The sequence below is a fragment of the Mobula birostris genome, chromosome 1 (assembly GCF_030028105.1).
Source record: "Mobula birostris isolate sMobBir1 chromosome 1, sMobBir1.hap1, whole genome shotgun sequence".
NCBI classification, from domain to species: Eukaryota; Metazoa; Chordata; class Chondrichthyes; order Myliobatiformes; family Myliobatidae; genus Mobula; species Mobula birostris.
The window spans coordinates 143,297,202-143,323,213 of NC_092370.1; the positions used below are offsets into that span (position 1 = coordinate 143,297,202).

The 26,012-nt window shown below is 42.9% G+C and overlaps 2 protein-coding genes across 8 annotated transcripts in view; one reads left to right on the forward strand and one right to left on the reverse strand.

Annotated features, from left to right (window-relative positions):
* The window catches only part of LOC140200139 (TPR and ankyrin repeat-containing protein 1-like), a 152,534-nt gene extending 132,384 nt beyond the window's left edge, over window positions 1-20,150 (reverse strand). Inside the window, exons 1-3 of one of the 7 annotated variants that reach the window (XM_072263010.1) lie at window positions 20,025-20,150; window positions 16,556-16,655; window positions 16,304-16,437 (exon numbers count right to left, since the gene is read on the reverse strand). The gene's annotated coding sequence lies outside the window, so the exon portion shown is untranslated. The other 6 variants (XM_072262989.1, XM_072262999.1, XM_072263029.1 and 3 more) reach the window with 6 other exon arrangements.
* A 166-nt stretch (window positions 20,151-20,316) lies between these two features.
* Window positions 20,317-26,012, forward strand: part of mlh1 (mutL homolog 1, colon cancer, nonpolyposis type 2 (E. coli)) — a 116,266-nt gene continuing 110,570 nt past the window's right edge. Inside the window, exon 1 of the mRNA XM_072263063.1 lies at window positions 20,317-20,539. Within this exon, the coding sequence (XP_072119164.1) occupies window positions 20,427-20,539 (113 nt within the window). The 5' untranslated portion in view covers window positions 20,317-20,426. The remainder of the gene's footprint in view (window positions 20,540-26,012) is intronic.

Sequence of the window (26,012 nt, forward strand, 5' to 3'; positions counted from 1 at the left end):
GGAGGCCATGGATAGACATATCAGAATGGGAATGGGATGTGGAATTAAAATGTGTGGCCACTGGGAGATCCTGCTTTCTCTGCCGGACAGAGCGTAGGTATTCAGCAAAACGATCTCCCAGTCTGTGTTGGGTCTCGCCAATATATAGAAGGCCACATCGGGAGCCCTGAACACAGTATATCACCCCAGCCGACTCACAGGTGAAGTGTTGCCTCACCTGGAAGGATTGTCTGGGGCCCTGAATGGTGGTGAGGGAGGAAGTGTAAGGGCATGTGTAGCACTTGTTCCGCTTACAAGGATAAGTGCCAGGAGGGAGATCAGTGGGGAGGGATGGGGGGGAACGAATGGACAAGGGAGTCACAGAGGGAGCGATCCCGCGGAAAGTGTGGGGGGAGGGAAAGATGTGCTTAGTGGTGGGATCCCGTTGGAGGTGGCAGAAGTTACAGAGAATTATATGTTGGACCCGGAGGCTGGCGGGGTGGTAGGTGAGGACAAGCGGAACCCTATTCCTAGTGGGGTGGCAGGAGGATGGAGTGAGAGCAGATGTGCGTTAAATGCGGGAGATGCGTTTGAGTGCAGAGTTGATGGTGGAGGAAGGGAAGCCCCTTTCTTTAAAAAAGGAGGACATCTCCCTCGTCCTGGAATGAAAAGCCTCATCCTGAGAGCAGATATGGCGGAGACGGAAGAATTGCGAGAAGGGGGTGGCATTTTTGCAAGAGACAGGGCGAGAAGAAGAATAGTCCAGATAGCTGTGAGAGTCACTAGGCTTATAGTAGACATCAGTAGATAAGCTGTCTCCAGAGATAGAGACAGAACGATCTAGAAAGATCTAGAAAGCAGGCTCTCCCAGTGGCCACACATTTTAATTCCACATCCCATTCCCATTCTGATATGTCCATCCACGGCCTCCTCTACTGTAAAGATGAAGCCACACCCAGGTTGGAGGAACAACACCTTATATTCCGTCTGGGTAGCCTCCAACCTGATGGCATGAACATTGACTTCTCTAACTTCAGCTAATGCCCCACCTCCCCCTCGTACCCCATCCGTTATTTATTTATATACACACATTCTTTCTCTCTCTCTTTTTTCTCCCTCTGACTATACTCCTTGCCCATCCTCTGGGTTCCCCCCCACCTTTTCCTTCTCAATGGGCCTCCTGTCCCATGATCCTCTCATATCCCTTTTGCCAATCACCTGTCCAGCTCTTGGCTCCATCTCTCCCCCTCCTGTCTTCACCTATCATTTTGGATCTCCCCCTTCCCCTCCCACTTCCAAATCTCTTACTAGCTCTTCCTTCAGTTAGTCCTGACAAAGGGTCTCGGTCCGAAACGTCGACTGTACCTCTTCCTAGAGATGCTGCCTGGCCTGCTGCCTTCACCAGCTACTTTGATGTGTGTTGCTTGAATTTCCAGCATCTGCAGAATTCCTCGTGTTTACGAGCTTAAGAGTAAAATCATTTCCTCCAACAATGCCAAACAAGGCAGTCAGAGGGTTGGGTTTAAAGTTTACTTTAAAAAGCTCCGAGAAAGCTTGAAATCCTTTCCAAAATTTATCAAGCCACGGGCAGGACCAAAACATATGAATTAGAGAGGCCTCTTCGACATTACACCTATTATAGTATGGAGAAAAATCTTAGTAAAAACAAGAGAGCTTATCTTTAGTCGTGTAGGCTCTATGAACCACTTTGAATTGTAAAAGAGTGATGCGCACATAACGAAGGGGTGTGAACAAATTTAAAAATTTCATTCCAAGTATCCTCATCGATTCAGATCTGTAGGTCACATTCCCAGAGGTTTTTAATTTTGTCCAACGGAATGTTTCTCATTGCCAACAACATACTATAAATATTAGAAATAGATCCATTATGAAAAGGTTTCAGAGTAAAAATTGTATCAATTAAATTCTTATCTGGACATTTAGAAAATGTATGAAGTTGAGAACGCAAGAAGTCTCTAATTTGTACAAAGATTACGAAGATTATATTTAATAGATAGTTGATCAAATGAGGGATGACTATCTCCAACAAATAGATCCTGAAAACATTTAATACTTAGTCTATTCCACTCTTTAAAAACTACATCAGTCAAAGAAGGTTTAAAAAAATAATTAGAAAAAATGGGACTAGAGAGTGAAAAACCAAATAACCCAAAGAATTTTCTAAATTGTAACCAAATCCTCAAAGAATGCTTAACTACATAATTATCAGTTAATTTACTTGAAGATAGAAGAATTGAAGAACCATTAAGAGAAATAATAGAAAATTTATTAATAGAATCAACTTCCGAAGAAACCCAAACTGGACAGTCTTCATGATTAATATAAGCAAAACGTAAGGTAGCGTACATTGACTGCCCGGTAATAAAACCTAAAATTGTGTAGAGCTAATCCCCCATTTTTTTTAAAGTTTTCTGAAGATGAACTTTGTTTAATCGGGGGTTTTATTCTTTCGTAAGTAAGAAGATATAATCGAGTCTAAAGAGTCAAAAAAGGATTTAGGAATAAAAACAGGTGAGGCTTGAAATAAATATAAAAACTTCAGCAAAATATTCATCTTAATAGAATTGTTATGTCCAATCAGCCATAATGAAAGGGGAGACCAATTTGATAGTACCTTCTTGACATACTCCAAAAGAGTGATAAAGTTTTCTTCAAAAAGAAATTTATAATTCCTAGTAATTGTTGTACCCAAAAAAGTAAATTGATTTCTTACAATTTTAAAAGGTCAGAGTTGACTGATACCAAATTATTCAAAGGAAAAAGTTCACTCTTATGAAGATTAAGTTTATATCCTGAGAACTGACTAAATTCAGAAAGTTAAGGAAGTACTGAGGGTAGAGAGAACTCCACATTAGAGATGTAGAGCAAAAGGTCATCAGCATGAAGCAACAACTTATGAGTGATACCCCTCCTTAAAATACCCAAGATGTCAACAGATTCATGAAATGTGACAGCTAAAGGCTCTAAAGCCAAATCAATAAGCAAGGGACTCAAAGAACATCCTTGTCTGGTTCCACGCTGAAAATTAAATGGTTTAGAACACCAAGAATTAGTAGGAACCTGTGCAGTGGGAGATAAATAAAGTAATTTAATCCATTGAATAAAATTGGACCCAAAGTTAAATTTTTCTAATATTTTAAATAAATAATTCCATTCAACCCGGTCAAAGGCTTTCTCAGCATCTAAAGAGATCACGCATTCCGAAGTTTCTTTAGAGGGAGAGTAAGTAACATTCAGTAAATGACAAATGTTAAAATGAGAATAACGATTTTTAATAAATCCGGTCTGGTCATCAGAGATAATAGAAGGCAGAATGTTTTCCATCCTATGAACCAAAAGTTGAGATAAAATTTTAGCGTCAACATTAAGTAAGGAAATGGGTCTGTAGGAAGAGAAATCAGTTGGATCTTTATTCTTTTTGAGAATAAGTGAAATAGAGGCATCATAAAAAGATTGTGGCAACATGCCAAATTTAAAAGAGTCAGAAAGGACAGAAAGTAAGTAATGAATAAGCAAAGGAGCAAAAGCCTTATAGAACTCTCCAGAAAATCTGTCAGAACCGGGACCCTTTCCTGAACTCAGAGAATGGACAACCCGGGCAATTTCCTCAGAAGAAAAAGGTTGATCTAACCATTTTTGATTAACCTCAGAAAGTGAGGGAACGTTTAAACGATCTAGAAAATTATTCATAGCAAAATTGGCTTTAGGGGAATCGGAGCTATACAGTTTAGAGTAAAATTCTCTAAGAGTATCGTTTATTTCTAGTTGATCAGAAGTTATATCACCATTCGCTTTGGAGATTTCCTTAACTTCACATTTAACTATTAAAGTTTTAAGTTGATTAGCCAAAAGTTTGCCCGTTTTATCACCATGAACATAAAATTGACTTTAATCTTTTAAAAGTTGAGTTTCAACAGGGTAAGTTAAGAACAGACCATATTTAGTTTTAACTTCAACACGTTTTTTGTATAAGACGGTATCCAGACCAGAAGCATAGTTTTGATCTGAACGTTTCAGCTGATTGGCTAAATCAGTTCTCTCCTTATTAGCTTTTTTCTTAATACTTGCTGTATAAAAAATAATTTGGCCTCTAATATTAAGCCTTAAAAGCATCCCAAATAATAAGGCTAGAATTGTCATCTAGCGCATTTCCTTCAAAGAAAAAAGTAATTTGACTCCCTAAAAATTTTTAAAAAGCCTTATCCGATAGTAAAATTGGATTAAAACGCCAAAATTCGTTAGATCGAGAAACACACGAAAGATTTAAAGATAAAAAGATGGCAGCATGATCTGAAACAGCAATTTTATATTCACAGGCTCGAACAGAGGGTATCAAATGACTATCAACAAACATGTGTTTTTTGGTATGGGAGAGGTGGTCTGAAATCCGAAAAATTCTGAATTCCGAAATGCAACCGGCTCCAAGGGTTTCAGATAAGGGATTGTGGACCTGTATACCATTTAAATATGTTTAAATCAGAGATTAAACATTTAAACCACTGGAGGAGACCAAAAATCCAAACCTTATAATTCAAAATACTTGACCAAGCAATAGATGAGGCGGGGATAACCAAACAGCTGATAAAAAGAAAAAAAAACAGCCCACTCCCGCCCACCCCCCTCCCAAAGAAAAAAAATCACCCGAGAGAGGGCGAAAGCTGATCTACTGACATCTTACTGGCAGAGCTCCAAGAGAAGAAAAGATTAGTGCAGAATGAATTCCAACCTAGACTAAGTAACCTTCAAAAGAACTAAAAAAATTCAAAACATAATGTTTGCAAAAAATAATTACAAAGAAAACTTACTGAAGTCTATTAATTTTCTAAACAGAAAAAATAAAAAAAGAAAAAGGATTATTTATAAAAAATATATCGAAAAAATTGTTCAAAGAAAGAAGTAATAAACACATAAACTGCACAATTGCAACGAATTGATCAGTCAAACTGAGGGAACAGGGTTATATGAAGCAGAAATAAACAGTTAAACTTCTGGAGTTGAGACTAAATATTATTCAAAAGGGCTAAAGAAGAATTCAAAACATCATGTTGAAAAAAAAATTAACCCAGCAAAGAAAATACGATAAGAACAGAAACTAATTATAAGAGTATACAAGAATAGAAGAGAGAATTGTTCAAAAGAAAGACGTACTAAACCATTAGACCACAAATTTCCAACAACAAAGAATCGGTCAAGCCAAGGAAGCATAGTTTATATAATCTCTCTCTCTCCTCTCTGGCTATCCATCCCATAGGATGATGATGGTTCCTTTCAGTCAGTTAGTGGGGTGGTACCCCACTCCTCAGAAAGGAACAGCATGTGCGTGAGTGGATTTTAGGTGAGTAGGGGGTTGCACAGGTCCAGACCCACCCTCTCGACATCCCCTCACGGATCCAGCAGCATGGGGGAAGTTCTGTTGCAGTGAATGGCCAGACCAAGCTTCGATGCAAGGGATGCCCTTTCCACGCTTCACGACACGTGTTTGCTAGATGGACGTTGACCCTACGAGAGGGTTCATCTGTCCTTTGACAGGTCTTGTTTTTCGTCCTGCAGGGTGTCTAGCCACCCTCCTCACCAGGCAAGCCTGGTGGGGGAGCCGGTTTAGTCACTGACCACCCAACCACGCGACAGGTAGTACTGGTTTATATGATACCAGTAGCACTCAGACGAGTGACCTGACCAGAAGTTTATATAATACAGTATTAAACAATTAATCTTCTGGACTTAATTCGCCTCAAGAAAATCGTGCACTTCCTCAATCGAAAGAAACCACTTCGGAGATCCATTTTTCAAAATGATCCTGAGGTGAGCGGGATAATTTAGTGAAGATTTATAGCCTTTGTCGTATAACTCCGTCATAACCTTTTTATACTTAAAACGTTCATGTAACACCTCAGGCAAATAATCTTCGACCAGCCTTATCTTATAATCTTCAAAGTTAATCATACCTAACCGACGAGATTGGCGAATTATAGTAACCTTTGTTTGGAAGTCATGAAAAGCAATTATCACAGATCGAGGTTTTTGTTGAGAAGAGGATCTAAACACTGGGGCTCGGTGTGCCTGGTCTATTCTTGGCGGAGTATCCAAAACATCAGAAAACACACGAGCCAACAGCTTTGCAAAACATTCTGAAAGTCGATTGCCTTCGAACAACTCAGGAAGACCCAGAATTCGTATATTGTTCCTTCTTGATCCATTCTCCGAAGCGACAATCTTTTGTCTTAGAGATTCAACGATTTTCCATTGTTTATCTCCAAACTTTTCCAACTCATCCATCTTAGTATCCAGTCTCATTAAAGCATCTTCATGTTCTTGAATCTGAGTAGAATGTTTCTGTTAAGTTTTTTGAAAAGTCTGCAGCAGAATCTCCATTCGATTAAGCTCTGTGGTAACTTTTAAACATACATCCGAAAGTTGTTCAGACGTTTCGCTCTGAGCTTTCCAAATAAGCTCTGTAATAGCTTCCATAGTCAGAGGGATCCTCTTCATTTTTAGAAGTTTTAGCATGAGACATCATAATACTCCCAGAGTAAGTTTTCAAAGCAGATTGGATTCAGTAATTTAAAAAGAATGGAGCCATTCGAGAAACACGTCTACTCCATGCAATGCCAGTAGGAGGAGTCCCTCGCTGCTGGTCCATGGTAGGGAGGTCGTTGTCGGCTGTCATATGAAGTACTGTGACCGTCACTTGCTCCTGGTTCAGCGGTGTTGTGTTGGGCCGCTGCTGGGTGTGCTGCACTGCCCCAGGCCGCTGTGAAACCGGTGTGGTTGCTGTTCCCACCAGGACCGCTTCCTGGAGCTGCCCTGCCGGACAGCCATGGCTTCAGCACCGAGGTAGAGAGTTGCCCCCGACACATCCACACTCCGAAGTGGGACAGCAGGTCCAGACCAATGATTCAGGACTCTCGGATGTCAGCTAGCCACGCCTTGTGTCCACTGCGTTTCTCCCCACTGTGATGCGCAGCCTCCTCCTCCCTCACTATCACCGCAGACCGTAGCCAGCTGGACTGCTGTTGTTGTCCACCCAGGCGGAGATGGTTGGTCCGTGCCGGGGAGAACACTGGGACGGATGGTAGTGATGGTTGACCCCCTGTCCACCAACATACGGCACCTGATGCCCTCCACCACGCAGGCAGTCCACATGTAAGCCTTGCTCTTCCCCCAAACGGCCCGCCCGGAGGGGTGGCAACGGAAGGGTTCTGCTGGAGGATTCGTGCAGCACTGCCCACTCGGTGTTTCCAATGGTTGCTCTGGGCTGTGGCACGTGCCGGTGCGGGGCAGTCCCAAGCCAAACGACTTGCAGAGATCATTTTGAGGCCAGCATAGCGCTGATTGGACCTGTCTCACGGGCTCCTCCTCATCAAGATTCCTCTTCCACCTCGGTGACTAAGCCCAGGCTCGCTGGTGCGGGGCGATGCTGGAACACCTTGAGGGGCTAAAATTGCTTCTGCCCTTTCCGCCTAGGTCAGTGCCTCGTCCAGCAACGATGGTGATGTCAGGCAAACATGCTGCCAAAGGCGCTCTGGCGTCAGCGCCTTTACAAAGGCGTGGAGGGAAAGCTGTCCCTCAGCCGCGGGAGGGAACTGGGGGTAGCCATGCTGAGCACAGTGGCGGGGATCAGCTGCTTGTGCCCCCAGGCTTCCTCCCATACGACGCCGTCTGCTCCACAGTTCTTCCCTCATTGCTTCCGCCAAAGGCCTCTGCTCGAAATGCCGCTCCAGCGCCACTACGAGGCCCTGTAGTCACGCAGCTCCGCCGGCGTTGGTGCCCATGCTCCCATGGCTGCAGCACCTTAGATTCCCCGGTGCGGGTCATGATGGAGGTGAGTGATGCGCTTTGCTCTGTCCCCCGGGTTGAGGAGCCTGGGTACACTCGCTCCATTGGGGCTCCCTGGGAAGGCACAATGCTCGGTTCCCAGGACCTCCCTCCGGGTCTTGTCTGCTTGAGCCCAGCCCATGGGTGCGGGGGGGGGAGGCATTCTGCTCGGTCCCTCGTCTTATTCCCTGGGTCTTAAGGGAATTTATCTGATGTTGTAGCTCTTCAGTCTCATTGTCTATCTCGCATCTCACTCCTGACCCCAATGTGAAATCAAGAGGGCTACAAGGGGTCATGAAATGTCCTTTACATGTTGGATTAGAAAAAAATCCCAAGGCATTTTACACAAACATTAAAAACAAGAGGGTAGTTCAGAAGAATCACTCAAGAACAAATCAGACAGGGCCGACTGGTGGCGCAATGACATTGGTGCCGGACTCTGGAACCGAAGTTCCCAGGTTCGAACCCGGTCGGATCCACTCCTGAGTACGCTGTCCATCCGTGCCGGGTTGAGTGTCGAGATCGCAACTCGACCTCGTAAAATAAAAGAAAAATACTGCAAAATGTCTGTGTGAGGAGAGCTGCGCCACACAGTCTCTCTCTCTTTCGCTCCTTGCCTTGTAAAGGCATGAAAAAGACATCGTCCCGCCAACATCGCATACACACAGACGTATGCACGCGACAGAAAAAAGAATAAATCAGACAATTTATGCTAGAGTTGGAGGAAGCAGGCTTGGTACAGAACAAGTACTTTGCATCTGTATTTACCGAAAAGAAGGATGGGGAGAGGTACGCTGACACTCTCGGGTATATTGATATCATGGTGATGGTGGCGTTGAGGCTCTAATAGAATATTAAGTCTCTTCAAGACTCACAGCACCACACTTCATTTAGAGACAGTATGCTAAAAGATGTTAATGCCCAAGAATTTGAAGCGTCTTACTCCCTTCATCTCTAACCCATAAATGGGAATTGGTGTATTCTCTTTAGCCTTAGTCGAGGTCCCAGAGGTTTGGTGAATAGCTAGTATATATCTCCTTTGTTTAAAAAGTGCAGTGGATTCATAGAACATAAAACATAGAACAATGCAGCATAGGTACAGTCTTTTCAGCTTATGTTGTTGTGCCGAACTAATTAAACTCGTAATTAAATGCCAAACTAAACTACTCATTTCTCCCAACACAACATCCATATGCCTCCATGCTCAGCACACTCATGTGCCTGTCTGAGAAGGTCTCCTCCATCATATTTCCTTCCACTATCAGGCACTCACTGTACTCCATGTTAAAAACTTGCCCTGCACATCTCCTTTGACAATTATAGATTATTTGTACATCAAAATCTAAGGTTCCTTAAGGTTGTTATAGGAGGGGGTGGTAACAGGGTCAAGCTTCCACTACTTATTATATGGTCCCAGTGTTGTGTGCCTCAAATAGCCTCTGACAACCAAGTCCAGCTCCTAGCTTTCATTTGTGGTTACCTACTAAGCCCAGAAAAACCATTCCTACTGACAGGAGAAGGGGCAAAAGCGGGTTACTGGCGTCTTAAAACCAGTCACTTTGGCAAATAGGGCTTGTCAGCCGTGGTTGGCAGCTCACCTAGAAGGAAAACTCTGATTTCAACCCTCCGCTGCCTTGCATTATACTCACTCATGGAGAAGACCTTAGGAGTAAACCCAGAGAGAAAAGTCCGGAGCTGGAGTCCATAAGGCAGTCTAGACAGTAAGTTCAATACTAACTGGCAACTCCCATGACACTGCTGGTACCAAACTGTACCGGCCTCTGCCGTTCCTTTGGGTTCATCAGTTGCGTGGAGAGGGGGAGCTTGTACACGGGCAACAGCTTGCTTTCCATATTATACTACCCAGGCTTGCATACCTAGACAGCTAGGACACAATATTATAGTCAACTCTGACCAACGGAGACCCTCACCTCACATCAAACCATACAGTGAAATGCACTGTAAGCATCAATGACCACCACAGTCCAAAGATGTGCTGGGGCAGCCCACAAGTGTCACTGTGCTTCCAGTACCAATGTCGCATGCTGACAACTTACTACAAATAACTTGTACAGCTTTGGAATATGGGAGGAAATCGGAGCAGCCAAAGGAAACCGATGGGATCACAAGGAGAACATACAAATTCCTTACAAATAACGGTAGGAATTGAACCCCAATCAGAGATCGCTGGCACTGTAAAGCATTGCACTAACTGCTACACTACTGTGCCACTGCTTTTAACTTTCTACTTACACTCTAAATGAATGTCATCTTGTATTAGGCATTTTGATCCTAGGAGAAATACAAGCTATTTACATTGCTCATAATATTTTAGGTTTCTATCGGTTCTCCCTCCACCTCTGCCATTCCAAAGAAAGCTACCCACGCTTCTCCAATCTTATCTTTATAGCAGATACCCTCTAATCCAGGCAGCATCATGGTAAAACCACTTCTGCACCCTCTCAACACGTCTTACAAACTGGATTTAGCTTTCTTTTGTGAACACAGAGCTGAGGATAGTGTAGGGATGAAAGAGTCCTCTGTTACATGGGTGCTGGGGAAAGAGTCCTCTGTTACATGGGTGCTGGGGATGAACTGGACACGGACCATTGCATCTGTCTCCACACCCTCTTAGCTGACTGTCTCTTCTCCACCTCAGCTGTTTGAGGGCAGCGTGCACAGGGGATGACATCATCTATATGGGAAATACCTGACTGTGAGAACCCCTCTCACTACCAGCCAAGCAAGGTCTTTGTGCTCGTTGATGAGTTTGGCAATGAGACATTTTGCCAAATGGTTTGAACAGTTTGCTGAGGGATCCACCCCACCAGAACCCATTCCTTGCTGACCACTACTGATGGACAGGTATTTGCTTGAAAGAACTCTTTCATGAAGAACAGGTAGTGTGGCTACATCTGGGCCATAGGATTTTGCCTGTCAACAGAGCCAGACCTGTCCTCTACAACACCAGGGACACGTAGCTAGAGTTGTGCGTTTGCAGTGATGTTCATGAATATGTAGTTCAAATGCAGCTTGGTTCATTACCAGTAAACATCACCATGACAGCATGCAGGGAATTGTGACAGACAAATTTGTAAGACCCAGTGTCATACACACAGAGACATGCAAACTATCCCTCACCAGTCATTGCCTTATTAGACACCAAGGGATCCTGTTTTGCAGAATCCCCTCCAGTAACTATCCCACCACTGATGTCATACTTACCTCCTGTAGTTCCCTAGCTTGTTCTTCATACCCTTCTTAAACACAGGGACAATATTAGCCTTCCTCCAGTCTTTTGGTAACTGTAGTTGGTTTATTATCATATGTACCAAGATACAGTGAAAAGCTTGTCCTGCATATTGCATATCCAGAACAATAAGAGTGTGGAATGAACTGTAACAACTGAAGTCCAGTACATCTATGGCTAACAAGACAAACATAAACATAATATCTCTTCCAGGGCCCAAGCAGTTTATTCCCTACCTTCCTAAAATGTCCTGTGATACACTTAGTCAGACCACAAGGATTTATCCAGCTCTATCCATTTTAAGACTGTCATCAACTACATTTTTGTAATGTTAATTTGCTTCAGGACACTGTTCTTTTCCCAGAATACCCTACTTTCCATGAACTTCTCCACCATAATACAGACAAGTATGCATTTCACAACTCATCCATCACCCATAGGTCCACAGACAGACAACCACACTGATCTTTACAACTGGGACTTATTTACCACTTTGGCCATATACACTCGGTGGCTACTTCATTAGGTGCATTAGCTTGTTAAAACAAGTATCTAATCAGAAAATCATGTAGCAGCAACTCACTGCACAAAAGCATGCAGAGATGGTCAAGTGGTTCGGTTGTTGTTCAAATCAAACATCAGAATGGGGAAAAATGTGATCTAAGTGACTTTGACCCTGAAATGATTGTTGATGCCAGACAGGATGATTTAAATCTCTCCGAAACTGCTGATCTTCTGGGATTTTCAGGCACAACAGTTACCAGAGAATGGTGCAAACAATAACAACAAACAAAAAAAAAATCCAGTGACCAGCAGTTCAGTGGGCGAAGACGCCTTCTTAATGAGAGGGATCAGAGAATAGCCAGACAGGTTCAGTTGACAGGAAGGTGACAGTAACCCAAATAACTATGTGTTACAATAATGGTGTGCAGAAGAGTATCTCTCAATGCATATCAGACCTTGATAGAAGACCACAGCGGGTCCTACTTCTGCACCTAATAAAATGGACACTGTTTATATGATACCATGTGCCTGTGATGCTGCAAATAAGCTTTTCTTTTCACCTGTGCATATGAAAACAAACTCAACTTTGATTCTGTTATTGGTACTCTCATAGTACCTTTCAGGATTTGACTCTACCTTTTCTTCTTTCACACATTGCTTGTTTGTCAGTCTTTGTTTATGTATCACTCTTCATAGATTGTTATTTCTTTATTTTCCTGTAAATGCTTTGCTCACCTGGCTTTGTATCAAAATTGGCACAAAATCATGGGCCTAATGATGTGTCTAGTGCTGCACTATTGTATTTTAACTCCTGGCATTTCCCAATATACCTGCCCCAAGCTAATCAAATGTTGCCTTGAGGAAAGTACTGAATGCACAATGTTTTCCTTGTCCGTTCTGTACATGGAAGAGGAATGGAGGATGATGGATTAACTTCAAGCTTGACTTCATATAAAGGCCAGAGATAGATAGGGGAAGAAAAAGTGTGGAGGGCACGAGAAAATCTACGACAAAAAGGGTAAAGGAATCAAGTGAAAGTGTTTTAAAGACATTAGTGAATAGCAAGAGGTAGGTCAATACACAAATATGAAAAGCAGAGTAACACTGTGAGTGGTGGTTATAATAATAATGTTGTTTATCTGAAATTGCTGAACTCAACACTGAGTCTAGAAAAAATCATGTGTCCAGTTCATTCTCAAGATTACACTGACCTTTTTCTAAAGAATATAGAAAGCCAAAGACAGAGGGCAGAGTGGAGTGTGAAATAGATACAAATTCCACTGCCTTCCACTGTACAGAACAGCAAACATGAGCAACAAATATTGTTCTTCCAACCTTGGAAATTGTCCTGCCACTGAAGAGAAATTATAATTACCATGGCAAATTTACACTGGTAGTTTTAAACATTGATTTCAAAATGAATATTGGAATTATAATACAGGTCGACCTTCACAGGCACCACTGGGACCTGAAGAGTGCCGGATTAGTGAAAATGCCGAATTACAGAAGGATCACATTAAGCATAATCAGTGCCAGATTATCGAAGGAACCAGATTACAGGTAGTTGGATTAGTGAAGGTCGACTTGTAATCATGAAACCAGAATTTTGAAAATGAGGATGGACTTACTGGTTATTATTCAATTGAATAAGTTCACTCCCATGACATCCAAGATAACATGTGGTCTCAAATACCCTCATAATTGCACAGGTGATTAACCAATCACTTGTTAAAAATCCTGTACTTAGTCTGTCCTTAAAAGCATCCTTATTTCCTGTTAAACTCAGTGGATCTCCTGGCACACTAAGAAATGGCTTGAAAAAACATCAGCTAGTACTGTGCAAATGTCATATTTCATAGAGTAAGAGCTTTTTTCAACATACAAAGATCTCTACAGTGTCACACCCATTACATGTGCTGAAATTGTAATGGGAAGATTGTGTAAGTTACCAAGAAACCAACATATATGGTCAAAACGCAAGAAAGATGATATAACTACTGAAAACATAGCCTGAAAGTACAGAAAATGCTAGAAATAGTTAGCAGAACTGACAAACATGTGCACCAAGCGTTAATTGCCAAGATCAGAAACACCTTGTTAGAACTGGAAAAAATTGCTTTAAAAATAAATTTTAAGCACAAATAGACATTTTTTAAAAAACAGAGTATCATTTCAGTACAGTGGATGCCAATTAATTGGGACACATCAGGAACAGTACATTTTCGACCAAATAAGTGGCTTCCCCAACTAGCTGATGTTTCATGGAAATAGTTAAAAAGGTATAAAAAGACAAACTGCTATTTAGCTGTGTAATAAGCTATGCATTTAAATGAAATACAGAACAAATTAGAATGCCGCTACTCATGAATATCCGTCTTATCCGACGATGACAGGAAACCTACGTGGGAGGTTTTTTAAAATGTATTTAAAAAGGCATTGCACTGTGGCAGTTCCACTTTCTCAACCTCGGGAGTCTGGGTCCAGTGGTAAGAGTAGACATCTCAACTGGGGACTTCCCTGACTGCAGTGGATGAACGTGCCTCGTCATGCCCCTCACTCTTCAGAGGGCATCGCAAAACCGCCTTCCTAGCCGTTGGATCTTCCTGTAGATTTCACCTGCCCAGTCCACCGGAGCTAAATTTGCACACTTGGACAGCATGTCCCTATCTCAAATGTTCAAAGTTCAAGTAAATCTATGGTCAAAGTACATATATATACATATACACATCACCACATATGATCCTGAGATTCATTTTCTTATGGACATTCACAATAAATACAAGAAACAATAGAATCAATGAAAGACCGCCCCAACAGGTCAGACAAGCCATCAACGTGCAAAAGGCAACAAACTGTGCAAACACAAAAAGAAAAAATATAAATAATAATAAATAAATATCGAGAACATGAGATGAAGAGTCCTTGAAGCTGAGTCCAGAGGTTGTGAGAACAGTTCAGTGATGGGGCAAGTGAAGTTATCCCCTCCTGATGGTTGAGGGGCAATAACTGTTCCTGAACCTGGTGAAGCAGATCCTGAAGCTTCAGCGTTTTCTTCCCGATGGCAGCAGCGAGAAGAGAGCATGGCCTGGATAGTGGGTGCTGTTTTTCTGCGACCGCACCCCATGTAGGTGCGCTCAATGGTGGTGAGGGCTTCACTCGTGATGGACGAGGCATATGCACCACTTTTTGCAGACTTTCCCCATTCAAGGGCATCAATGTTTCCATACCAGGCTGTGAAGCAACCTATCTCACTAGGTAATGAAACCTACCAGCAATGCTCATCTGGTTTATCCCACCTATCAAAATGGTGTAACCGGAGTGTGACCTCTGTCACGTGCAAACAGCTACACAAAGCCACAGCCAAGAGTTGAGTGTCTGGTAGAGACCCAAGGTAACATTCAAGGTGATTGTTGATACCTTCAAGTTCTTCGTTGTTCCTAATATGTTGAAATAGTGCAACAGTTTCATTTTCACTTCTGGCTGTTTCTGACATTTCCAAGCCTGAATGCTTGAAACCACAGTGAGCAAAACATTACCAAATTGTCTTACTGCTTATTTATCACCAACTATCAGTGACAAAAATCACTGGTTTTTGACATAAACACACAACTGACACTATTTAAAAACTGTTCACTCCAAGCACAGCATAAGTACACACAACTGACACTAGTTAGAAACTGTTCAGCAACAGTCTCCTGTCCTATTTAGCAGCAAATAAGTGAAGGTATTCCCAGCTATTTTCCTTGATTAGTTTATCTACTTTAACATTTGTCCCAAATAAGTGGCTGCCCCAATTAACTGATGGCCTAAATAACCAGAATACACTGTATTTTGAATATTTATTTAATATAATGCTTACTTTTTTAAAAAAACATAGATGCACAATGAAATCTGACAGCTCTGGTGTGATAAAAAAAAATTTAAATTTCCCACTACTTCAATAACATTGACAGTTGAGACCACCTCAAAAATAAAACTCGCTCATTTTCTATTAATCTTAACCCTGAAAATTGTAGCCAAGTTAAACAAGAATGTGCAAGGGATCAAATAGATTTTTTTCAGAATCAGGACAAGGGGTTTAAAGATACTTCAGCTTGAGAAAAAAAACGCAAGGATCTGGTAATAATAAAGTGAATAGCAGCTAATGAGCACATTGAAGCTCCAGAATCAAATTAGAATATATATTTTAAGCTAACACATGCATAAACATTATTCAAGAAATAACCCTTCAGTATCAAAACCTCCCTAAATACAACCTTCATCCTTGCCATGAGCAATGTACCCATTAAAAACATGCTACAGAATTTCAAATCTATCATCCTACTTGTCTTTTCACTACTGAAATCAGAATACTCATTGTCTGTATTTTCTCCCCCAGTACTTTAAACTGTAAACTAAGGCAAAAGAAAGTACAGGTCCTGGACCTGAATACAAAACAAAAGCAAAGTTGGAGGAAGTCAGTGGGCCAATCAGCATCTATGGAGACAAAAGATAGAAAGGAAGGCTCAGTTGGAAACATCGACCTGGACAATTTGTCTCCACATATTCTGACTGACCCAGCTTCCTGTTTTTGTAGTGGAAGCCTATTATGCCACAGTTCTACGAATTGCCTCATCACTGCAAATTACTGTAGGACAATAAGCACCATCACAATTAGGTATGGAGACAACATCAACCTAAACACGACAGCCATGTTTTATTTAATTACCTACACACAAAATAATAATTCATTACCTTCACACTGGTCTTCTGACCGGGGTGCAGAAGCCCTCCAGAGTTCAGCACTCGAGTCTTTTTCAGGGCTATTAATGTGTTGTTCTGTCTGTTTCAGTCTCCTGGTCTTCTTCCGCGCATTGAGGATTTATTTGCTAAACGATCAGCAATAAAAAAAATGTTAGGGTTACCAAATGGAAATACGAAAACATTCGAAAGAACTTAATAAATTAGGATTCAGACGAGAGATACTAAACCACAGATCCTACGTACTACTTAATTCCAGGATATTCACCAGACAACAATCGTGCGGCCAAACGAACAAAGCTGGAGCTGGTAAGGTCTTCTACACCTCAATTCAAAGGGATGCCTTCTGAAAAAGCCAAGGTAACAGAAGCAATGCAAGAACGGCGGCGAAGCTGCGGGGTGAAACTTGCAGAGTATCAGCAAGTTGGGGTCGATAGGAATTGCGAGGGCAGGAGAGCTGGGGTGGGGAAGGAGCGAGAACAGTGGGACAACTACCTCCGCACCCCATCCGAGTTTCGTCCCCAATCCCTCAACCACCAAGTTACTCACTACTTCTCATGGCTCACTCTTCGCCGCGGCTTCCAGCATCGGACCTGACGCTGCAACACGTCACCGCCGGGAAAACAAAACTTAAAACCCTTCCGAGGGAAAGAACTACACGTGTAACTTTCGATTCGGGCGGAGTGAAAAACAATCAATTTGTCCTCCAGTGCCCTGAACCTAATATCGGTGTAACTAATAAGGTTTCACATTCCTGCCGCCGCAGGGGAAGCGGTTCGTCACGTCTGCTTCCAATAAAACCATCTTCGTAACCAAACACAGGTTTCCGGCAAAATGCGCGGTTACTTCCCCCGGGCACGCTTCACGAGATTGGAAGCAAAATATTTGGGGCCGGACTGTAGTCCAGCCATGGCCTCACAGCGCCAGAGACCCCGGAACCTCAGAACCTCCTGAATACCTTTATCATACCTCCCCCAGCAGCACATTTCCAGGCACCCACCGCTCGTCAAAATATATTTTTTTAAACCTCCTTTGAATTTAACCCCCTCACCTTAAACGCAGATGAGTCTCTCATAAACTTTTAAACTAGTATCATGCCTCCCCTCGGCTAGAGAAAACAACCCAAGTTTGCTCAAGTTCTCCTTTCAGCACTTGACTAGTATTTCAGGTAATATCCAGCTAAACTCTTCTGCATCCTCTCCAAAAGGTCCCTATAATGGGGCAACTAGAACTGAATGCAGAATTCTGAACCAGAACTTCCATAGGGTGACAAAAGAAGCAAAGGCAAATAAGAGCTGGAATGTTATGATGAGGTTGTATAAGGCATTGGTGAGGCCGAATCTGGAGTATTGTGTTCAGTTTTGGTCACCAAATTACAGGAAGGATATAAATAAGGTTGAAAGAGTGCAGAGAAGGTTTACAAGGATGTTGCCAGGACTTGAGAAACTCAGTTACAGAGAAAGGTTGAATAGGTTAGGACTTTATTCCCTGGAGCGTAGAAGAATGAGGGGAGATTTGATAGAGGTATACAAAATTATGATGGGTATAGATAGAGTGAATGCAAGCAGGCTTTTTCCACTGAGGCAAGGGGAGAAAAAAAACCAGAGGACATGGGTTAAGGGTGAGGGGGGAAAAGTTTAAAGGGAACATTGGGGGGGGGGCTTCACACAGAGATTGGTGGGAGTATGGAATGAGCTGCCAGACGAGGTGGTAAATGCGGGTTCTTTTTTAACATTTAAGAATAAATTGGACAGATACATGGTTGGGGGTTGGGAGGTGTAAGGAGGGATATGGTCCGTGTGCAGGTCAGTGGGACTAGGCAGAAAATGGTTCAGCACAGCCAAGAAGGACCAAAAGGCCTGTTTCTGTGCTGTAGTTTCTATGGTTTTTTTTCTAACTGCAGTACATTTTGTAGATGGATTGCATGCTTGGCAACCAAAGTAAGGTGGTCAAGGAATAAATCGCTGTAGATAAAGAAAGTTAATGAAAGGCCATTGCGCAGATGTAGTTTTGTACTCTTCCTTTATAATCTCACAGTGAGTACCTCTGTGCAGAGGGCAATGGATATGAATGTGGTCAAAAGAATAAACAAACATATTAGTATAGCTCAAGACTCACATCCTACAAGAAAAGATCACTTATCTGTTTTAAATAGGCAACCCTTAACATAAAATTAGTGAGGCCTTGGTTGTACATTTTCCAGCAAGAGGAAAAGTATCCATCCTGAACAGGATGTGTCTCAATCAACTCCTCTTCTCTACACTGCCTCCAATGCATTTCCTCAGTGTTACTTCCCTGGTTGATTGTAATTTCTTCAGTACATCCTACCCTTCCAGTTCCTGATTTGAAGCTATATTGTGAAGTCTGATGCAAAATACACATTTAATTCATCTGCCATCTCCTTGTTTTTCACAATAAATCCCAGACTTAAATTCTATTGGACTATAGGTCAATTTGTTAATATTTTCAAAATATGGAAAACCTTAAATGTCTGCAGATGCTGGAAATCCAAAGCAACACACACAAAATGCTGGAGGATCTCAGCAGATCAGGCAGCATCCATGGAAATGAACAAACAGTTGACGTTTCAGGCTGACACCCTTCTTCAGGACTAAGAAACCCTTATTGTTTTTGTTAGTGGTGAGTTTTGCAACAGTAGCTTGGTCGTTAAGGCTATTACAAATCAAGGCGTTCCGGGCTAGTTAGATCCTGACTAGTTACATCACGGCTTAGTATGGCATTTCGAATGCACAGGGACATACGAAGCAGCAGAGAGAAATCTGCCCAATACAACACAAGCACAACCATCTCCGCCATGCGTAGTGTCTACAAGAGGCGCAGCTTCAAGAAGGCATCATCCATCATCAAAGATCCCCACCATCCAGGCCATGGCATCTTCTCACAGCTAGCACTGGGGCAGGAGGTACAGAAACCTGAAGCCTCACACCATCAGTTTCAAGATCAGCCGTTTTCCAGCAACCACTGACCACGTGGGTCTAACAACTCCATCATGTTTATGTTTTGAAGAGGGCCAGCGTCAGCTTCTGCAGCCGCCAACTGAGAAAACACCTCTGAGAGTAAATAACTTCGTAGTGCGGGACTCGAAGCAGCCGCCAATTCAACAGAACCAATCAGAACTGTAACACAATTTGAACTTATACTAATAGTACATCAACTCAAGCAATTCTCAAATGCTATCCTGTTAATAGCAACGGTTCGATACAACCATTTAATAAAAAAAGCTACACGCGTTTTCTAACACAATGCATATCTTCGCTGGTATAAAGCTAAAATGAACATTTTAGTCCCAATTCTAAGTTGTGATGACTACATTTCCCCCAAAACAAATAAGTAAGCCTACCATCGGATTTTAAAATACAGTGCGACATAATTTTTTGTCTTGTTTCTCTCACACACAAATTGCTGGAGGAACTCAGCAAGTCTGCTGGCGTCTATGGAAAGGGGACTGACTAAACAAGCGACTTTGCAGGCCAAGACTCTCCATAAATGTTGTCTGACTTGCTGAGTTCCTCCAGCATTTTGTGTGGATTGCTCAAGATTCCCAGCATCCGCATCTCACGCGTTTTCGTTGTGTTTCCCTTTGGCCTTTCATTTTGCAACATGGTGTATTGTGTATGCAAAGATCTTTCCAAGCACAGAACTGTGCCTTACAACACATTAATGGGGATGAAAAATCACAGGACTTTTCTGTTACCGTATCCACTGTTCATAACTGCAGACAAAACCTCCAAGTCAGCTTCACCACCATCATCCTCTTGCACATGCGGAACCAAGCTCCGTAGAGCAGTTTTTCCCCGGGGCTACACTTCAAAACAGCCGTGGGGGGGGGGGGGAGGTTAGATGTGACCTCGAGCTCGCGCTCTCCATTTGGAACGGCCCCGTTCGATGACTGACAGCCAGGGATCCCATCGGGAGCGGCTCCGGCCAAATGACTGGCACCATTTGCTGCCGCTCGCGCGATGGGCGGGATTTCCTTTCGGAGTGGCAGGCGCTGAGCCGGTCACGTGACGGCCGTGAGTGCGCCAACGTTTTGGTGGCGGCGGGCTGAAACGCTTGTCTGGGTTCGGGGTATTTTCCGCGGTGGGCTGACCGCGTCATGGCTGTTCCTGGAGTGATCCGTAGGTTGGAAGAAGTGGTGGTGAACAGGATTGCTGCTGGCGAGGTGATTCAGCGGCCTGCTAATGCCATCAAAGAAATGCTAGAAAACAGGTGGGCTGGACAGAATCTATGTTGTGTGTGTATGGGGGGGGGGGGAAGAGAGAACGGGTTAGTCCGTTTATACGCCCTTTGCATCGCTCCTTTAGTTTTATTTTCTTTATAGGCCCCTCCTTCGAGTACTCTAACCACAGGACAATTTACAATGAGCACTTAACCTCCCAACCGGTAGGATGTTTGACTGTGGCGGAAACCAGTGTACTCAGAGGCGATGCAAACTCCTTACGGAATTGAACCCGGGTTGCTGGTACTGTAAAGTATTGTGTTAACCACTATGCTGCAGTGTGTTGACTGTGTCATGATCAATCGGAACTTGAGTAGGTGTGAAGTGAAATTGCTCATAGTTGTAAGAATAACAGTGTTGTATTAGTGGGAGATTTTAATTTCCCCCAGTATTGCTGGATGATCCAGAGTTTTAATGGCCAGGGTGGGTGGAATTTGTGAATTATGCACTGTAAAGCTTCCTTCGTCAATATATTTGAGGGCCCTATCTGGAATAGTGCAAGACTGAACCTTCTCATGGAACAAAGCTGGTCTGGCAACGGAATTGGCAGTCAAGGAACACTCTGGATCTTGCGACAGTACTTATAACAATTGATGGTGATAGAAAAGAATAGGACAGAATTAGGGTCATAAATTGGAGCAGAGCTCATTCTGGAGGAATTGAGCAGGATGAGGCCAAAGTTGTTTGCGAGAGCCTGTTTAAAGGGAAAGGAACAAATGGCACGTGGGAAGGTTATGAGAGAGAGAGAGAGAGAGATATCAGGGGTCCAAGAGCAGCATGTTCCTGTAAGTGTGAAGGATAAACCTGGCAAGTTTAGGGAACCTTGGCTGAAGTGGGATGTTGATGCCCTGGTCAAGAAAAATGGAAGCTTGTAAGTAAAAAGGGTAAATGATTATTTAAAGTAAAGGTTAATACAATTAGGGAAATCTGGAGGGCAAAGACAAGGCATAAAATCTGACAGGCAAGGTTAAGAAAAATGTAGGAAGTTTTATAGCTGTATTAAAATGCTGGCTAGGGAAAGACTAAGTCCTCTTGGAGATAAGGGCCACTTATATCTCCATCCACAGGAGATGGGTAGAAAAAAGATTTGGACTCTGTTTTTACTGAGGAGATTCATCAAACACAAACTCTCATGCTCAAGATAGAAGGAAAATAAGTGGAGATATTTTGGAGGTCTTTCATATTACTAGGAACGAGGTTTTTGCAGCCTTACAGTTCAGATAAATCCCAGGCCTGACCAAATGTCTCCTTGGACTTTTTTGGGAGGCTAGAGGAGAAATTGTGCAGGCCCTCATTGAGCTATTTGCTTCATTATTAGTTACTGGTGAAGTTTCAACAGTCTGAAACTTGGCTAGAGCTGTTCTCTTATTTAAGAAGGATGGCAAGGACAAGCCAAGGCACTACAGACCCATCAGACTTACACCAGCGATGTAAGTTAGGGGAAAGAATTCTGAGGGCAGGATCTGCCTGATTAGAAGGAATCAACATGCTTTTGTGCGTGAGAGGGTTTTGTTTGGAGAATCTTTTGAGGTTGTTTTGAAGAGGTAACTAAAAAGGTAAATGAGAGTAGGGCAGTGTATGTTGTCTATATAGACTTTAGCAGGGCCTTTGACAAGGTCTTGCATAGTAGGGTGGTTTGGAAAGTTAGGTCACATTGATTGAAGGGAGACCTACTCAGATGGGTTCAAATGGGCTGGGAGGTAGAAAGGAGAAGGTTAGAGGTTGTTTCTCAATGGAAGCTTGCGACATGTGCTGCAGAGATTGGTTTTGCAACAGTTGTTATTTATAGTAATTATTTGCATATGATTGAAGACAGGTTGATAAGTTTGCTGATGATATGAAATTAGGAAGTATAGTGATAGTGAGGAAGTTTATCAGAGATTGCAGGGGATTGTGGTCTGATAGGGGAGTGGTTCAAGAAGCAGCAGATGGGTTTTAATACAGTGAAGTGTGAGGTAATAGTCAAATTAGCATCAGACTGTATAGTAGGGCACTAGGGAGTGTAACGAAACCGAGGGATCTCGGAGTACAAGAGCACAGTTCATTGAAGGCAGCATCACATGTAAAAGGTAGTGAGGAAGAGTATATAGTATGCTGGCCTTCATTAGTTAAGACATTGGTTATCATTGTTGGACATTATGTTGCAGTTGTACAGGCATTGGTGAGGTTGCAGTCGTACTTTGTACAACTTTGGTCACTCTTATAGGAAAGGCGTGGTTAAACTGGAAAAGTGCAGAGAAAATTCATGGTATTGCCTGGATTACAGGGTCTGAGTTGTAGGTAGAAATCCTTATTCCTTGGAATGTAGGAGAATGTGGAGCCACTTTACAGAAATGTTTAAAATTATGGGCCTAGGTAAGGTGGATAGTTGCAATCTTTTTCCAAGGGAACACTAAGGGGCATAGGTTTAGGGTGAGTATGGGGGGGCATTGAAAGGGATGTGAAGGGCAACTTTTTCAAGTAGAAAGTGGAATGAGCTGCCAGAGGAAGTGATTGAGGCAGTACAGTGGTATCATTTAAGAAGCACTTGCATAGGTACATGGAGGGTTGGGGCTTGGAAGGCCTAGCAGGGTGGACAACGCGTTCGGCATGGACTAGGTCAAAGGACCTGTATCTGTGCTCTGACTTTATGCAATTTCCTATTAAAAGCCATTCATTGGTAACATGCCCATTTTGACACAAATTGATTTTTGTCCGTAAGTTGTAAGACTTCGTAGAGCATTGGTCAGACCGCACTCGGGTCCCTAAACTAGAAAAAGATGTACTGGCTTTGGAGAGGGTCTGGAGGAGGGTCATAAGAATGACTCTGGGAGTGAAAGGGTTAATGTAAGAAATGCATTTGATTGCTCTTGGCCTGTACTTGTTAGAGTTTAGAAGAATGAGTGGGATCTCACTGAAACCTTTTGAATATTGAAAGACCCAGGTAGAGTGGATGTGGAGAGGATGTTTCTAAGAGTGGGGGAGTCTAGGTTCAGAGGGGACAGCCTCAGAATAAAGGGCCATCCATTTAGAATAGAGATGAGGAAAAACTTATTTAGGCAAAGGGTAGTGAATTTGGTATCTATTGTCGCAGATGGCTGTCGAGGTCAGGTCATTAGGTATATTTAAAGCGGAGGTTGATTAGGTTCTTGATTAGTCAGGGCATCAAAGGTAATGGGGAGAAGACAGGAGAATGAGGTTAAGAGGGATATTAAATCAGTCATGATGGAATGGTGGAGCAGAGTCAGTGGGCCGAGTGGCATAATTATGCTCCAATGTGTTATGGCTTTATGCCCGTAAATTACGCAGAAAAATCATTATGGAAGGATTGTAATGGGTGGCATCAAAATCACAAGACTGATGAGAAGTAACAATAAAAGTGGCGAAAGGAAACTGATTTTGTCTGCAGGAACAAACTTCTATTTATTTCAATGTAGTAACATTAGGGGAGCTCATTTATTGGTGCTGGTGTGCACAAGTCAAATACAGGTTTCCCCCGCCATCCGAAGGTAGAGCATTCCTATGAGACGGTTCGTAAGCTGAAATGTCGTAAAGCAGCGGTCCCCAACCACCGGGCCGCGGCGAAACGATATGATTTGGCGATATGAGTCAGCTGCACCTTTCCTCATTCCCAGTCACGCCCACTGTTGAGCCATTATGCATGCGAGGTCATTACCCGCGCGTCATCCGTGTCAGCACAGGAAGGAGATCAACTCCTCGAGCTTGCAAATGACGACGGGCTGAAAAGTATGTTTGACATAACATCTCTGCCGGCATTCTGGATCAAAGTCAAGGCTAAATATCCTGAGATAGCCACGAAAGCACTGAAAACGTTGCTTCCATTTCCAGCATATCTCTGCAATGAATGCAACGAAAACTAAATTGCAGAATAGACTGGACATAAGGAACCCCCTTCGAGTATTGCTGTCTCCCATCACCCCTCGATGGGACCATCTTGTTGCAGGGAAACAAGTATTCAGCCCAGGACTCCTGCTGATTCAGTGATATTGGTTCGTTGCAATGATTTTATATGTTCATGCGAGGAAAATATGCGCTGTATGTTTAATATCCAAACGTTACTTAAAATGTTATGATGCTATTATAAGTGACTTATATAACCATATAACAATTACAGCACGGAAATAGGCGATCTCGGCCCTTCTAATCCGTGCCGAAAGCTACTCTCACCTAGTCCCACCGACCTGCACTCAGCCCATAACCCTCCATTCCTTTCCTGTCCATATACCTATACAATTTTTCTTTAAATGATAATATCGAACCTGTCTCTACCACTTCTACTGGAAGTTCTTTCAACACTTACTTCAAGCTCCCCGTCCTCCCCTGATGATTGACTTATCACTATATTCATGCGAGGAAAATAAGCGTTGTGTGTTTAATATTAAATTCGTTAGATAAACCCTTTTAGAAGCGAAATTGTGTGTATTAGCCACTTATTACCAATATTCCGGTCTTGATTAACACCCCCCCCCCACCCCCGAACAGAATTGCCAAAAACGGTTTGCAGAGAATAATATCGGCAGGTACACGCATGCGCACTGGTGCCCGTGCAATGCTTCACGTTCATTGTAGTCTTTCTCGGGGCAAACACTACTCTTGTCCGTTGGCACTCCTACCCCCCCCCCCCCCCCCCCCCCCCCCCCCCGCCGGTCCACAAGAATATTGTCAATATCAAACTGGTCCGCAGCGCAAAAAAGGTTGGGGACCCCTGTCGTAAAGCGAAGAAGCAATTACCATTTATTTATATGGGAAAATTTTGTGAGCATTCGCAGACCCAAAAATAACCTACCAAATCATGCCAAATAACACATAAAACCTAAAATAACAGTAACACATAGTAAAAGCAGGAATGATATGATAAATACACAGCCTATATAAAGTAGAATACTTTTCCGCAATCATTACTGAACTGTTCTCCGTAGCGAAAATCTCGCACAAGCACTGTCGGCAGAAAATCTCACGCAAGTGCTGTTGGCAGAAACACTTTCTCCAGTAACCTTTAAGCTATGAAACTGCCAAATCATACCAAATAACACGTAAAAATACACAGCCGATATAAAGTAGAAATAATGTATGTACAGTGTAGCATCACTTACTGGAATTGGGAAGAGCGCAGAGCACACTGATGATGGTGTGTTAGACTGAGTTGTCGCAGGTTGGGTGGTGCAGTGGCCCCCACCCTCCGGGCCGCCGACCGATACATTGCTGCGAAGCATGCAGGGGTCCAGTGGTAACCAAGAGGTACACAGCACATCTTTAAGAAAAAAGCTGAAGTAAACATGCTAATTAATTAGGTGATGCCCGGCACGTATTTGTTGGCCCAGATCGGTGCCGATTGCATTGCCTTTGATCTGGGCCAACATTGACGTGTGGGGTGGCACCTAATTAATTAGCATGTTTATTTTGGCTTTTTCTTAAAGATGTGCTGTGTGCCTCCTGGCTACTGCATTCTCCGCGAATCGGTAC